This window comes from Chiloscyllium plagiosum, chromosome 10 (assembly GCF_004010195.1).
Source record: "Chiloscyllium plagiosum isolate BGI_BamShark_2017 chromosome 10, ASM401019v2, whole genome shotgun sequence".
In the NCBI taxonomy this organism is placed as follows: Eukaryota; Metazoa; Chordata; class Chondrichthyes; order Orectolobiformes; family Hemiscylliidae; genus Chiloscyllium; species Chiloscyllium plagiosum.
Genome location: NC_057719.1, coordinates 29,559,679 through 29,576,316, shown reverse-complemented (window position 1 = coordinate 29,576,316; position 16,638 = coordinate 29,559,679). Strand labels below are relative to the sequence as shown.

At 37.7% G+C, this 16,638-nt stretch overlaps 1 protein-coding gene and 1 long non-coding RNA gene across 2 annotated transcripts in view; one reads left to right on the top strand and one right to left on the bottom strand.

Annotated features, from left to right (window-relative positions):
* lrrc9 (leucine rich repeat containing 9) overlaps positions 1-12,843 on the top strand; it is a 235,868-nt gene extending 223,025 nt beyond the window's left edge. Inside the window, exons 32-34 of the mRNA XM_043697264.1 lie at positions 1,567-1,741; positions 8,575-8,749; positions 10,646-12,843. Of these exons, the coding sequence (XP_043553199.1) occupies positions 1,567-1,741; positions 8,575-8,749; positions 10,646-10,685 (390 nt within the window). The 3' untranslated portion in view covers positions 10,686-12,843. The remainder of the gene's footprint in view (positions 1-1,566; positions 1,742-8,574; positions 8,750-10,645) is intronic.
* The window catches only part of LOC122553476, a 14,959-nt gene continuing 6,555 nt past the window's right edge, over positions 8,235-16,638 (bottom strand). Inside the window, exon 3 of the long non-coding RNA XR_006312733.1 lies at positions 8,235-8,378. This is a non-coding gene — a long non-coding RNA (uncharacterized LOC122553476). The remainder of the gene's footprint in view (positions 8,379-16,638) is intronic.

Below are 16,638 nucleotides of genomic sequence, written 5' to 3'. Positions count from 1 at the left end.
TACTATCAAGCAATTAAAAGATTTGGACATTAAAAAAAACTTAGGATTATTAATTAACAATATTGTTCATGGCTATATAGTTATGTATTCAGTTGCATTTATTATCCTCGCTCCACTCCCCAAAGAATTCTCTTATACTTTAAGATATCTTAAGAGTTATTTACTTGTATCAGAACAATATAGGAAAGATTTAGAGGAATCTGGGTCAAATGCTGGCAAATGGGACTAGATTAGTTTAGGATATCTGGTTGGCACGGACGAATTGGACCGAAGGGCCTGTTTCTGTGCTGTACATCTCTATGACTCTAAGTATGTTCCTGCTCTCTGGAATTTAATTCTCCTCAGTTCTGGCTATTCTCCAAGACAAGATCCTTTGACCCAGACCTCCTGATAGGAAGATAGTTGTGGCAGAAGTGAAGACTGGAATTGCTTATTGGGACCATACGGACATCCCAAGGCAGACATCCGCAGGAATTGCCTTGGAAGTTGAAACTTCTATGGGCAATTATCCCAGCATCCACAATCTTCCAAAAATGGCCCCACCTTTAAAGCCAAGGTTAGAGACTTTGAAGGGTTTTTGATTTACTTAGTGAGTCAGAAAGCCTGCTTTAGATCCTGACTGTCTTCTAAACTGTTTAAACTGCCACAAGTTGGGATTGGGACTGATCGTAATATTCGGGGCTTGACTGTGGTTAAATGAGTTATTTTTATCATATTCGTTCAGCATGGAAACAGACTCTTCGGTCCAACTAGTCTAGTTTTTTTCTCAATACTTCAAAGCCAATTAGCTGGTTCTTCATTTAAACCATATAGATATTTTTCACTAACTGGGGACATCCTGCAGTTTCTGTTCCCTAATGAAATCCATTTGATGAGCTGAATGATTAGCATTTTCCTTCTTAAACTGTAGGTCTAATGATCATTTACTTTGTTTATATTCTCCCAGTAATCTGGACCACATACAATCAAGATTGCAGTTGACAGTCTCTCTCATCAAACACACACATAAGTTGAAATCACTGTATCCCTCATTTAAAATTCCTTTTTGAGCTAAAAGAACAAATTGATTTGATAAATATTCAGAATCCTTTTAAACTAATTTAACTCTAACTCCCAACACAAAAACATCTTCCTAGACCGCTTTTATTGAGAGGTCTGTGGGTGCATGTCTCCATCAAAAGGCATAGATTGTTCATCCATTATTTGAGTATCTTTCCTGCCTGAGATCTTCTAATCGGCCTATTCAGAGATAGTATTACATACATCTGAAGCAGGTGAGATTTGAACCCAGGCCTCCTGGCTCAGAGACAAGGACAGTAGTACTGCACCACAAAAGCTCTCTGCTGATAGACAATTCTAAAACAGAACATTAAGTACACTCACCAACTATCTTATACAGGCAGGTTTTCTGCACATGAGCCAGGTTGTAGTTGAGGGGGCTAAACCACCTTTCACATCCATTCAGAAACATTTGATGTCATTGATATTCGTTTTATTTTCAGTTCCTTAATAGCACTGCAACTACAGATTTCAATATTTAACCAATATTGATTTTTTTGACCATAGACAATGCCTTCAAGTTCAATGGAAACAGGGCTAGCTGCAATAATGCCATTACTAACAAGGCCCAATACATTGAGGACAACCAATAGTCTTCCTAAAGGGTTGCAGCCTTTTTCAGGACCAGACTTCAATCTCCCACATGGCTTTGGGGACTCAGTACCACAGGAGCCAGTCAGAAGTAAGAAATTGTAATGTGTGTTTTTCTTGTTTTGTCTTTGCCAACAACCTGCATATATTGTATTCTGTACAGCTTCCAATAAATTAACTTGTTTACTTGTTCTGTCCTATCATACCAAAATGACCAATATTGATACGGAATTAACAGGGTTATTTTGTTTTATTACTGTTAATTGGACGGTATTTAAGAATCATTAATTATTCAATGGAAAAAACCATTTAAGATCTCTAATTCTTCTCCTCCATTAAATCCCTCCCTTTGGAAAAAAAAAAGGAATTCTAACCAAATTTTAATCACCCTTCCTAATAATACCTTTGTTTTATTGAGTGCCTATTCAGTTTTGACTTAAATTCTGTTAAGAAATATGTAGGTTTTTTTCAATGTTTAATATATATGGAAGTTCATATTGAAACATTGGTTCTTTGTTAGCCTCCTGAAATAGCTTTTAGAACAATAAGGAAGCAATTGGCTATGCACAAACTTTTGATTTGCTACTGCACTCAACCTCATGGCTGAACTAAGTTCATAAAACTGACTAAACATGGAACTGGCCTGTACAGGCTGTTAAGTCTAGTGAACGAACAGCAGTCAAACAGGCAGCAAGTCAGTGTCTTCCACTATACGTTTAGTCACCACGCCCAGGACAATGTAAGTTGCAACTATGTTTTTGTTCTACAGCCTAGCCATACCCAGTTGGAAACAGCTTCTTATAAATAATTTTCAACCTGTTTGAACATGTTATGACCTACCTTCATGCAAGTTGGACTTGAACTCAGTGATTCAGTCCAGACGTTGTGACAATACCACTGTACCACAAGACCCCTATTGCTCCTTATATACATGCCTAATCTTTTCCCAATTAATACAATATGATCTTAATCACAACTAGAGATGAAACATATATGAATCCAACTGATACAGCATTTGAAAATTACCACAGGTAAGATGAAAATAATGATACCCTGTGCTTCAGGAGGTGCTGTTCATCTTGCTGGCATGGGTATCCCAGTCTCTAGGGATGATGATTAAACACACAGCTTTAAGTGGATCTCAACACTATAGGCTACAAGTTGTTGCAATTCAATCCAACTCTGTCTTCCATGTTACCTATAGAACCAGTAGTATGGGGAGACCTTGGATTGTGGAGTTAACTGTATGTAATTCGATTAGTTGTGTATAGAGGCTAGAAGCTACTGAGGATTTTGAATGCAGATAACCACTCAGAGACAATATATATATTAACTTGAACCTAACAGATGGACAATTGTTTTAGTTCCAAACTATCTAACCTCAATTTCAGGTGATGAAATATTCTGGATTTGCTATTAGGTCAGGAGCTGCCTCTGTCAGAACTCTACAAAGTTATCATATACAGCAATTCATCAGCCAACCAACTTCCATATTTACTGAAAACTGTCCAGTCCAGAACACATAAAACACGTGAAGTTTGAGTTTCTGCTTCAACTGCATTCGACTTTTCCAACACCCGTTATGCATGAAATTTCCCTCATTTTTTTTCTCTCAAGGTTCCAATTGGCTTGATTCAATTTGGCAGGGCAAGTTGAGAAACTGGTTGAGAAAACTAATTTGGCTTCACTTGCAATGTTGTGCCCAATTCTGGCTACTACACTTGAAGAAGAGGATATTTCAGTGCACAAGAAATGTTATAAAAATGGCTATGGCGATGAGAGACTTTAGTTATGTATGTAGATTAAGGAAGCTGGGATCATTCTCTTTAGGCAAGGTTGAGAAGAGATTTGATAGAGATTTTGAAAAACCTACAAGGTTTGGACAAAATAGATACGCAAGATGCTCCTACTGATGGAAAGGTCTAGAATCCATGTAGATGACAAAAAAAATACAATACGAGGCAAGGAGAAACATTTTTATGCAGTGAATGGTTAGGAACTGGAATGCATTGCCTGAGAGTGTGGTGGAGGAAGGTTCAGTTGTTGCTTTCATAAGGGAATTAGATAATTACCCGAAAAGAAAAGGAAGGTATTGGAGGACTCTGGGCAAAAATTAGGGGAGTGTGGTGAGCTGAATAGCTGTTACGGAAAATCCATGTAAACAACATTCTGAATGTTTTATTTTATGCTGCGACCATTAAATGATTTTATGGTTCCATGATAGCACAGAATACACAAATACAAGGAAAGGATAAAATGAAGAGTATCCCTCATCCACACCATTCTGTTCTGTGTTTCTATGTTTCAAGTTGTCTTATCTTTCCCCTATGTTTGTTGCTTTTTAACCTTCTACACAATAGCTCTGTCACTTTCTCTTGGGTAGGGTCAATGGTGGAATTTGATGTTATTTGTTAAGAATAGATTTTCATAGCTTGAATGAATGAACCAGATCAATGGGTAGGAAATGAGAAGGATGCTCAAAACATCATGGCTATATTGAGTTCAGCCTATTTGCATCCAATCAACTAATTTTAATTTGCTGGAGTTTCAGATAGTTCATGATCTGATTGATATTTCATTGGAAGAAAGGAAGTTGAGAATTAATTAATTTGGGGTTGAATGACTTTATACATATCGAGCATCCTTGGGCAGCATGTAAGGTCACTACGTTGAGCAGCACATTAGAGGTTGGCAGACAGGGCACATGAGTCTTTGACTTTGCTGTGCATGCTCAAAGTGTATCAACTTATATTGTGCCTAGAAATGTTGACGTAGCAGGAAATCGGGCTGTTCTTTTATCTGTGCATTCACTCAATGTTTTTGAGGGCTTAAACCAAACATCTCCAACTGGTCAACATTAAGGCTTGCAATGCTGGAGGAGGATGAAGTGTTCCATCAGTTGGTTCATGACAGGAGACAGAGATGAAGCAACTGTTGTCCCCGACAGTCTCAAGTACTATGTTAGTAGCAGTTCATAGTCGAACAGGCCACCACAAAAGATGACTGCCTTAATCAGGGAATAATGTTACTGGCCCAGGATGGTTGCTGATATTGATGATTGCTGTCGCAGTTGTGAGAGACATACTTTGACCAAAGCAAGTAAGTGACCTTACCCCAGCATGGGTTTCTGGTCGCCAAGAGTCCCCCAGAGGTACTTGTAATAGATTTTGCGGTGCTGGGCCCCAGTATTAATAGTTCTTGTACTCATGGTTATCTTCATCAATTTACACAGTCCATTCTCACCAGTGATCAAAAGGCATGGACTATAGCCAGAAAGTTAGTATGTGACTGATTTGTTGGTTCTGTATTCCATGTGAGGTAAGATGCTGCATGCAATAGTGGGAGTGGTAGACAATATGGCTTGGTGGCAATTGTGTACAGCTGTAGAGTTATGCATTAGTGAATGTGAGATAGCAGAGAAAACATAGTGGTACTTATATTTGCGGAATGCAGACGTCATTAATCTTCTTGTGTTGCTGGGCTCATCTGCACATGGACACTACACTGATTTGAATGGCTATCTCAAATGAGGCTGGCAGTGCTTGGTGCCATGGTAGCCTCTGCTGGTCCTGCAGAAAAAGGACAACCCTGCTGCCCATGACCCCATTCACCAGGGCCTTGAAGTCCCTGTCAACAAACCAGGGTGCCAATTTTCCTCTGTTGGCTATCATCTTACCTCACTCACTGTCACCCATAGAGTCATAGAGCCATAGAGATGTACTGCATGGAAACAGACCCTTTTGGTCCGGCCCATATCCCTTCAAACCCTTCCAATTCATATACCCATCCAAATGCCTCTTAAATGTTGCAATTGTACCAGGCTCTACCACCTCCTCTGGCAGCTCATTCCATACACATACCACCCGCTGTGTGAAGAAGTTGCCCCGTAGGTCTTTTTTATATCTTTGCCCTCTCACCCTAAACCCATACCCTCGAGTTCTGGACTCCTCAACCCCAGGGAAAATACTTTGTCTATTTATCCTATCCATGCCTCTCATGATTTTGTAAACCTCTATAAGGTCACCCCTCAAACTCTGATGCACCAGGGAAATAGCTCCAGCCTGTCAAGCCTCTCCCTATAGCTCAAATCCTCCAACCCTGGCAACATTCTTATAAATCTTTTCTGAACACTTTCAAGTTTCACAACATCTTTCCGATAGGAAGGAGACCAGAATTGCACATAATATTCCAACAGTGGCCTAACCAATGTCCGGTACAGCCGCAACATGATATTCCAATTCCTGTACTCAATACTCTGACCAATAAGAGAAAGCATACCAAAACCTTCACTATCCTATCTACCTGTGACTCCACTTTCAAGGAGCTATGAACTGCACTCCAAGGTCTCTTCATTTAGCAACACTCCCTAGGACCTTACCATTAAGTGTATAAGTCCTGCTAAGATTTGCTTTCCCAAAATGCAGCACCTCGCATTTATCTGAATTAACCTCCATCTGCCACTCCTTGGCCCATTGGCCCATCTGATCAAGATCTAATTGTAATCTGAGGTAACCTTCTTTGCTGTCCACGACATCTCCAATTTTGGTGTCATCCGCAAACTTACTAATTACACCTCTTATGCTCGCATCCAAATTATTTATATAAATGACAAAAACTGGAGGACCCAGCACTGATCCTCGTGGCACTCCACTGGTCACAGGCCTCCAGTCTGAAAAACAACCCTCCACTACCACCCTTTGTTTTCTACCTTTGAGCCAGTTCTGTATCCAAATGGCTAATTCTCCCTGTATGCCATGAGATCTAACCTTATTAACCAGTCTCCCAGGAACCTTGTCGAATGCCTTACTGAAATCCATATAGATCACATCTACCACTCTGCCCTCATCAATCCTCTTTGTTACTTCCTCAAAAAACTCAATCAAGTTTGTGAGACATGATTTTCCATGCACAAAGCCATATTGACTATCTGTAATCAGTCACCTCAAAGCCACAGATTACAAACTGAGCATGCCCCTACACCACCTACTCAGTCACTCAGGATATCTCACTACCTTACTTCCATCTGATGCACCACTAACAGCTGTGCCAGCCGCATTCATATTACTGAATCCCTTCTTGCAATCTAGGAAAATTTGGCCAACAGTAGGGCAAAGAGGGTGGTGGTGCAATGTGCAAAAATGCAAGGCAGAGATGCAGAGGGCATTCAAGTAAGCACAAATTGAGTGAACACTAAGAAAATAACCCAAGAGGCATCCTGTTCCAATGTATTAGATTGGTGCCTGTACCTGGGAGGACTGTAATGTATGTTGTCAGTATGATCCAATGTGCAATATTGAGGTGGTAAGCTATTACATACAAGTCTGAGATGTTTAATGGTGACGCAAGGCTAGTGCTTTTCCAATGTCAACCTCTGTAAATTGAGGTGCTGCTAGTCACTGCCCATACAGCATGCCTTAGAGTTAGGGAATGCTGGAGAAGACACTGGTGAGCTACTATGTAACCAAAATGGCTTTCATGTTGGGAATGGACGCCATCTCATTCTCTGCTTGAGAAAATTGCAAGTTGCATATTAATTAGGTCAGATTAAGTAATAATAAATATTAATACATGGAAATAGGCCCTCCCCCATTCACTGGCGAGATTCTCCTTCAGCTATTACAACCTTAAGCCAAAAATCAGATTTCTTTCTCTTGTTTTAAATTTTCTAAATTCATCATATTTTCCTAACTGTCTTGCCATTGTTCAAGTCATACAGGGCTGGGAAAAGTACACCCACTGTCTACTGATTTCTGTCAACAACTTCATATTCTGCATTCTTCTATTAATTTAACCCAAGTACATTATATGCTTAAATGGGCAAATACATACAGTGTCTTCAATATAGTAAGGCATCCCTAAGCAACAGGGCCCATTTATTTATATCCTAAATTTCAATCTACATATGTATATGTAAAGTGCCTAGGACTTGGCAGACAATTTGATCTTATTTGGGAAATGTGGGGACTTGATGTTGAGATAGAAAACTGGGAAATTTCCAATCACATTTGCTGGACAAGAAAGATGCTTCACTCAATTTTTCAGTAACAAACTGCAGAAAATAGCATTCAATTTGCTTTGCTTTGATTTGATTTATTATTGTCACATATACAGGGATACAGTGAAAGGTATTGTTTTGCATGCTATCCAGACAAATCATACCTTATAGAAATATATTAGGATAATAGAACAGAATGCAGAATATAGTGTTACAGCTGCAGAGAAGGGGTAGAGAAAAATCAACTCTAATATATGAGAGGTCAATTCACAAGTCTAATAACAGCAGGGAAGAAGCTGTTCTTAAATCTTTTCATATGTGTTTTTAAACTTTTGTGTCTTCTGCCCAATGGAAAAGAGTATGACCGGAGTAGGAGGGTCATTGATTATGTTGGTTGCATTCCCAAGGCAGCAGGAACTATAGACAGAGTCAATGGAAGGAATGCTCTTTTTTGTGATGGACTGGGTTGCATTCACAACTCTCATTTCTTGCGGTCTTGGGCAGAGCAGTTGCCATACCAAGTCATGATGCATCCAGATAGGATGCTTTTCACAGTGCATCTATAAAAATTGGAAAGAGTCATTGTGGACATGCCAAATTTCCTTAGCCTTCTGAGGAAGTAGAGGTATTGGTGTGTTTTCTTGACTGTAGTGTTGATGTGCTGGACCAGGATAGATCATTGGTGAGATTTACACCTTGGAACTCTGAATCTCTGGATCTCTGAAACTGTACACTGTGGAATCATTGACAAAGAAAATGGCAATAACTATCAGAATGGCAACTGTAATGGTACAAATGTAGATCAAGACTCTATGACTATAAAATATTGGAACAGACAACTATTACTGCAAACTTTAGATAACTGACTGGAAGTAATTCACATTAAAACAGATGTCAACTTTTTTACAAATATGTAAACAATGTTGCAGATAAGAGGCCCAAGCATTTGGGAGCAAACCTGCCGAATACTCGTACCTTCCAATCAGACATTATTTGTCGGCAGATAAGAAGTGGTGCAACCTATCAACCTGCCTATATGCAGCAGCAGAGGGACAGTTCACGTAACATGCGAACTTTAATGCAAATCCAAGATCAAGATGGCAGGTATGTGGTTAATTTTTATTTGAATTTTATATTTGAATTACTTTATAATTATACACTTTGCAGGATATAACTTAATTTTTCCAGTGTCCAATTTCTATTCTGTAAATGGACATTGGCCAGTCCATCACAGCAGTTTTAACCGGCTGAAGGTTTGTTCTGTCAAACCATAATTAGATACCTATTGAAAAGTTAAATGTAAATGCATTCGAAATGTAAATTTATTCCCATGCATTGCGTCTTAGAAAAATATTTACAAAAGACAACAATAAATGTCTAAGAAGCAATTAATTCTTAATTGGCAAGAAATGTTGAACATTTTTATTTGAATAATGTTTCCTTCAAATATAAGAAGTATGCTTTATTTTCAAAGTTAGTAGCACCATTATGGAAGGGTACAGAAATTCATACTCCAAATCCAAAAGCCTTTTTTTTACTGTTCTGAGTATAACATCCAGTAAAAATTATTTATCAGTATTTTTAAAAGTAAAATGGTTTCTCTTGGAGCTTGCATTCAAGCTTTTTGCTTTAAGTATGCCATTTGAGGAGTGTAGAAAAATATACTTAGAATTTTTTTTAGAGTTATACAGCACAGAAACAGACTCTCTGGTCCAACTTGTCCATGCCAACCAAGTATCCTAAGCTAAACTAGTTCCATTTGTCTGAATTTGGCCCATATCATTCCAAACTTCTCCTATTCATGTACCTATCCAAAGTTCTTTTAAATGTTTTAGCTGTACCTGCATCTACCACTTCCTCTAGTAGTTCATTCCACATATGAACCACCCTCTGTGTGAAAATGTTGCCCCTCAGGTCCCTTTTAAATCTTTCTCCTCTCACCTTAAAATTATTCTCTCTAGTTTTGAACTCCCCAACCCTAAGGAAAAGACCTATGCTATTCACCTTACCTATACCCCTCATGATTTGATAAACCTCCATAAAGTCATTCCTCAATCTCCTATGGTCCAGTTAAAGGGTTCCAGCTTATCCAGTCTCTCCTTGTAACTCAAGACCTGCAGTCCCAGTAACATCCTTGTAAATCTTTTCTGCACCTCTCTGATTTAATAATATCCTTCCTATAACAGGGCAACTAAAACTATACACAGTACACCAAAAGTGGCCTCGCCAACATCCCAACTCCTAAACTCTAATCAAGAAGGCAAGCATGCCAACTGCCTTCTTTACCACTCTGAATACCTGTGACGCAACTTTCAAAGAATTATGTACCTTGAACCTCTAGGTCTCTCTCTTCTACAATGCTTACACAACTGTGTAAGTCCTGTCCCAAATTCAACATTAAATAATAATTTAAATAGAATAATACACATAATTGAAAGTCATTTTTGCAATATTATTTATCTCAATAGTGACTTTCAGCCAGTTAAAAATAATAGAATTAATAAGAAACATACTAGGCAAAGCGCAATACATGTATCATTGTACAACATATTGTCTCCACAGATAGGTAAACATGAACTCTGATTTATTTTGGCTTTTCTGTCGGAATTAGTTCACTTTGATGATTTAATTTGCATGGTCAGCACATTTAGTTTTAGCAGTACATACTAAAAGAAAAATTTTCAAATTTTTGTCAAAGTTTGTTTGCAATGTTTGCTTTTTCTGTAATCAATTGTCACATTTATTGGATATTTAACATGATGCAATTGAAATAAAGCAGGCTTTTTTATTTAATCTCACTACTTTTTAGTATAAAGAGGACAATAATACCAATTGTTGCAAAATTAGTTCAAATATTTGTTAAAATGAATTTGCATAATCAAAATATAAGCATGAATATTCAGAATGTCCTGCATTTTTTATTATTTATGAAAATTAATTAGTTGAACATTTTAATTCATGAAAAATAAAATTCATTGCTAATGGAAAGGTTTCTTCTAGGGTACACAACAGTAGTGCTTCAAAGCCATCTCAAATGTGACAACAGGACGGAAAACAATACGGATGTCTGGATATTCCTTTCTGAAGAGGAAGACAAACAACTTTGCAGACACCATATGTCCCTAACTTTATGCATTGTTCATGAAATATTGATTCAGGCATTTTCTTTCAAAAACGTTTTACATTTCTAAGGATGAGTTATTTTTCTTTCAAAGTAACATTGTACTATTTTGTAAACAGTCCATAAGCCTATTTAAAATACAGCAGTGGATTTATTTATTTCTGCATCGCTTGTCAGTTTCTTCTCAAGGTTCAGGTATGCTGAATTTAACATTTTGTATGAGTTAACTATTATGTAAATTGTCTACATTTAAAGATTTACATTGAAACTAAGTTGGTACATAGAAAACCCTCTCAGATGTAAAAGGCATATGAAATAAATGTATTTATCATCCATAGGAATGCTCCAAAAAATGTCATCTGTTGTGTCCATCACTACATTACTTAATAAGACTTCGCTGTAACCTTTTTTCCTTGAGAATTTAATTGACATAATTTACATTCATCAAAGAACATTTGTTTGCACTTTCGGTGAAGTATACACTTCATTGACTTTTATAATTCAGTATGGAAATAACTGCAGTCAGTTTTACATGAACAATGATAACTTAATGCTGAGCTAATATCACAGAATATTGTGTAAAATACTCAGTTAAAACTATTTTAGTTGACTGTTAAAAATTCTTAAATCATGCAAAAGTGGAAGCAATTACAACATTGATTACTTTTGTTAGTTACCATGTAAAGATAAGGTTTGTATTTGCTAACATTTAAGAATCATTAAGCAATAACTGGTATAGCTCAGTAGTCTACTCCATTAATTAGTTATTTACTTGCAATCTCAAATACTGTATATTACTTTAAATGCCCCATAAATGTAATCCTATTTTGTTAAAGGTGTACAAAGATGGATTTAGAACTGCTTATTAAAATGACAATTTACAGTGATTACAATTAATGTTGTTAAGTATGTCTTGATGACATTGAAACATTGTTCCATATTTCTCAAAAGTATTGCAAAAGCATTTGTAAATACTATATTTTTGTATAACAAATTTGTATTTCTATTGCAAGTTGTTCCACAATAAGAGTAAATGTTATTGAACATCAGTACAAAATTGAAATTGTTTAATGTCTTATTGCACTTTTTTGAACTTACACATTTTGAAAACTGTTACTTCACAAGAAGTCCTCATAGTCTAGTCAAATGTGTTGTGTGATTTTACGAAATCATATTTACACAGTATTATCTACACCCAGTCGCATTTCTTACCTTCATTCTGTAATTAATTTTTTTCTTCAGTTTCATTTTGAAGTGAAAACAGTACAGATGCCTAATAATCTATTTATACCCAAACATGGTAGACTTTGCTATTTTTATTTGTTTTAAAAGTTATTATGCAACATCTAATGTGTTTCAAAATCAATTAAAAACATAGCACTATCAGGATAATTTAATCTCAAAATATATTTGGATTAAGTGCATTTGCAATCAATAAAATGTTTCAGTTACATTCCACTAGACTGTTGCATCATACAATAAATTAGCAAAAATCTTCCAAGATCTTGTTAGTGACGGATTTTTCTCCCCAACATTTGATAAATTTCGATAAATTTCTAAATTTCATGCATTCAACTGTGAATTAAAGCACTCATACCCTTATTCATTTTTGAGCATGTGAACCTGTCTCCTATGTTATGTATAATTGCAGTTATTTCAGCTCTAGGGAAGAATTGCATTTTTTTAAAAATTGTTATAAAGAAGGTCCAAGCTATTAAATATTGCAAACAAATATTTGTACCAGTTTCACTTCAGGTGAGTAAATGTTGAAACTGTCATCCTTTTTATCTTTTCTCTTTTCACATATAGCTCTGGACTGTATTTTGTATTAGTTTCCAGTTGCATTTGCAGATTTTCCCGCTCACCCTAGTAGTTAATGTGCATTTATTTATTAGGACATTATTCAATATTAAACTCTTGACAGATTTTGAATGTGGGGTTCTTTCGGTTGTTTTATACTGCCACAATGAACCAGGCTTTGTGATTAGCTAACACTAGTTACTTTTTCCTCATCTGTAAAATGTAAGATCTTTATTTTAAAATGATCATGACTGTATCCTTAAATATTTTATAATAAATGGTGTTTCTCTATTTTGAGAATTCTTACTAGCTAGTAGTAATCGTGTGATTTTTAAGTGCTGTCACATTTTACAATTTTATTAACTACTCGTGATCTTGCGATCCTGCAAACATTATCACGTTCCGGAAATCTTACGGCAAGCAGTTAACTTATCAAATGTTTTGAGCTGTGTCACTGCGAGGTGAGTTGAAAATAATTTTTTAAGTTCTTGGGGATTTACGTGGTGAATGGGTCACATGCAGAAAGGGCAGGAAAGACTAGCTAATCATAATGACTGTTCAGTCTTGAGTGGAGCCACTCCCATTATTAAACACCATTCTCCCACAGCTATTCATTCTCTTCGGAGAATGAGAAAAAGTACTTCACCTTTGGGACTCGGATACGAGATGAAGGTCTTTAGCAAGTGTCTGTAAGGATCCGACATGAAATGGGTTTGTATTTAATCCTGCATTAACAAATTATCTTAAGAACATTGCACTCTTAAATTATTATGCCTGAAGATCGGATGACTGCATAACCCACCATGAACATCATATTTGTGAAGGTTTATCCTTGAGGAGCCCAAAAAAATTATTTTTAGATTTCAAAAATTGATAAGTGAAACCACAGTGAATATTTGGTGTTTTGTCATTAGTATAATCTGACCCTTTTTCATTTAATAGTGCAGATTATTTTAATTAACCTTCAGTAAATAAAGACGGCTATGACTGCTAATTTTGCACAATGGCATTGATTAAAATTAGTAATAGAAGTGGTGCTAATAAAAGTAAAGGTTCAGAAATATCAAACAAAAATGTGTCTACGTTTTGAAAGAAACAACTTGGCACTTTTCATTTGGTTGAGATTTTGGATTATGCATTTCTAATTAATTTTGGCATTTATATTCCAGAGTAATTCATGGTCAAAGATCTTTATTTAAATTTCACCAATTATTTGAGAAGAAATGAATATTATTTCCATTTACATCTCACCTAATAAGCATCAGTGTTGGTAAAATTTCTATTTGCATAAAAGTAATAAAATATTAATAGTGCTGTTTTGAAAATTGCACCAATGTAAAAGGCTTTTTTGAGATTTCCAGTGTGTTCAACAGAATTGTTTAAATCTGTTATGTAATGAAATAGAAAGCAACAGGCAGTACCACTTTTTCTACAATATAGATCTCTTAATTTCAATTACCTTTTTAATCTGGTGGTTGTTTTAAGAAAACACTTCCTTCCTTGTATTCTTAATTTTGGGTACAATTTTCTATTTGTAAGAGATATCTTTCAAAGATTGTGTAACTTTTGGATATAGGTTTGCTCGCTGAGCTAGAAGGTTCATTTTCAGACGTTTCATCACCATACTAGGTAATATTTTCAGTGAGTCTCCGAACGAAGCACTGTTGGTGTAGCCTACTTCCTAGTTATATGTTTGAGTATCCTAGGGTTGGCGATGTCATTTCATGTGGTGACATCATTTCCTATAGTGATGTTATTTCCTGTTCTTTTTCTCAGGGGGTGGTAAATGGGATCCAAGTCAGTGTTTGTTGATAAAGTTCTGGTTGGAATGCTTCTAGGAATTCTCGTGCATGTCTCTGTTTGGCTTGTCCTAGGATGGATGAGTTGTCCCAGGTGAAGTAGTGTCCTTCCTCATCTGTATGTAAGGATACTAGTGAGAGCAAACCTACACCCAGAACCTCAACCTGACCTACAAATTTTCTCAAAACCCACTAACACCTATGGGCGCAATAAGCTAAAAATGACCTGAAAATGGGAAACCAATGCCATCCAACAGAGCGCCACCCACGAACGGCTATATATCCTGCACGAGTGCCTAAGGAAACAGGTACTACCTAAATGTCTTAAATACAAACCTCCCCTTAACACCCCACTAGCCAAAAGAATAGCAGAGCAAAACGGCCGTGGAATGCTTAGAGAAATGATTAATGATGCCCACAACAGGCTCCATAAATATAACCAGGAAAGTTTGTGCCAAAAATCTTTACTCACTAATGCAACAGACTATGAATGGACAGACACAGTACAACAAAGCCATAGATATTAGACAGCGACAAACACAGAAAATGAACAAACTAAACCTGCAGAAAAAAAATAGACAAACTTATACAAAATAACAATGCTGACAACACAGAAGCATGGATAAAATATTTATCTGACCGACCCTTAACAGACACTGAGATAGCTGTTTTAGTAAGAGGATTAAATTGCAACTTTCAGGATATGGATACGGATAAGATTTCTTAGCAGCATTAGAAACAACCCTGAAAGAAAACCAACCCACAGATGAAACCCAGCAAACCATCAGACAGGCAGTTGCATCAACATTAAGCAGGAAAAGGGAAGGAAACACACTCAATACACAACAAAGGAAAGACTTAAAAAGACTTAAAAAAATTAAAACATAATTATCCTACCTGCAGATAAAGGACGCTTGACAGTCATCTTAAATCAAAGAGACTACATTGAGAAAGCAAATGCACCACTTGCCGATACCAACACTTACTAACAAGTGACATTAGACTGACCCCACAACGAGAGAACCGAATCACAGTCCTTCTCAAAAAACCTCAGAAATCTGGAGTAATAAATAAGACCAACTTCCAAAAAATGAAACCAGACGGAACCAACACACCACACTTCTACAGATTACCCAAAATTCACAAACCAGGAGCCCCCCTCAGACCCATAGTCTCGCTACCTGGAACATCAACTTACAGATTGGCCAAGGAGCTATGCCAGAGACTGATATACTCAATAGAAGACTCACGTCACTCCATCCACTCCGCCCAAGAATTCCTGAAGACCATTAAAGACACCCAGATAGGAGTTCAAGAATTCCCCATCTACATTCAGGACACCACCCACGCCCTCCTCCTCCTCCATGATTTCGCTTCCCCGGCCCCCAACACCTTATCTTCACGATGGCCATCCAGTCCCTATACACTTCCATCCCCCATCACGAAGTCCTCCAAGCCCTCCGCTTCTTCCTCTCCCGCCAACCCAACCAGTACCCTTCCACTGACACCGTCCTTTGACTGACTGAACTGGTCCTCACTCTTAACAACTTCTCCTTCCAATCCTCCCACTTCCTCCAAACCAAAGGAGTAGCCATGGGCACCCGCATGGGCCCCAGCTATGCCTGCCTCTTCGTCGGATATGTGGAACAGTCCATCTTCCGTAGCTACACTGGCACCATCCCCCACCTTTTCCTCCACTATATCGATGATTGTATTGGCGCTACCACGTGCTCCTACGAGGAGGTTGAACAGTTCATCTACTTTACTAATACCTTCCACCCAGACCTCAAATTTACCTGGACCGTCTCAGACCCCTCCCTCCCCTTCCTACACCTCTCCATTTCTATCTCGGGCGACCGACTCAACACAGACATTTACTACAAACTGACCGACTCCCACAGCTACCTAGATTATACCTCCTCCCACCCTGCCCCCTGTAAAAATGCCATCCCATATTTCCAATTCCTTCGCCTCCGCTGCATCTGCTCCCAGGAGGACCGATTCTACTACCGAACAACCCAAATGGCCTCCTTCTTCAAAGACCGCAATTTCCCCTCCAACGTGGTCAACGATGCTCTCCACCGCATCTCCTCCACTTCCTGCACTTCCTTGAACCCCGCCCCTCTAATCGCCACCAGGGCAGAACCCCACTGGTCCTCACCTTCCACTCCACCAACCTCCAGATACATCGTATCATCCTTCGTCATTTCCGCCACCTCCAAACAGACCCCACCACCAGGGATATATTTCCCTCCCCACCCCTATCAGCGTTC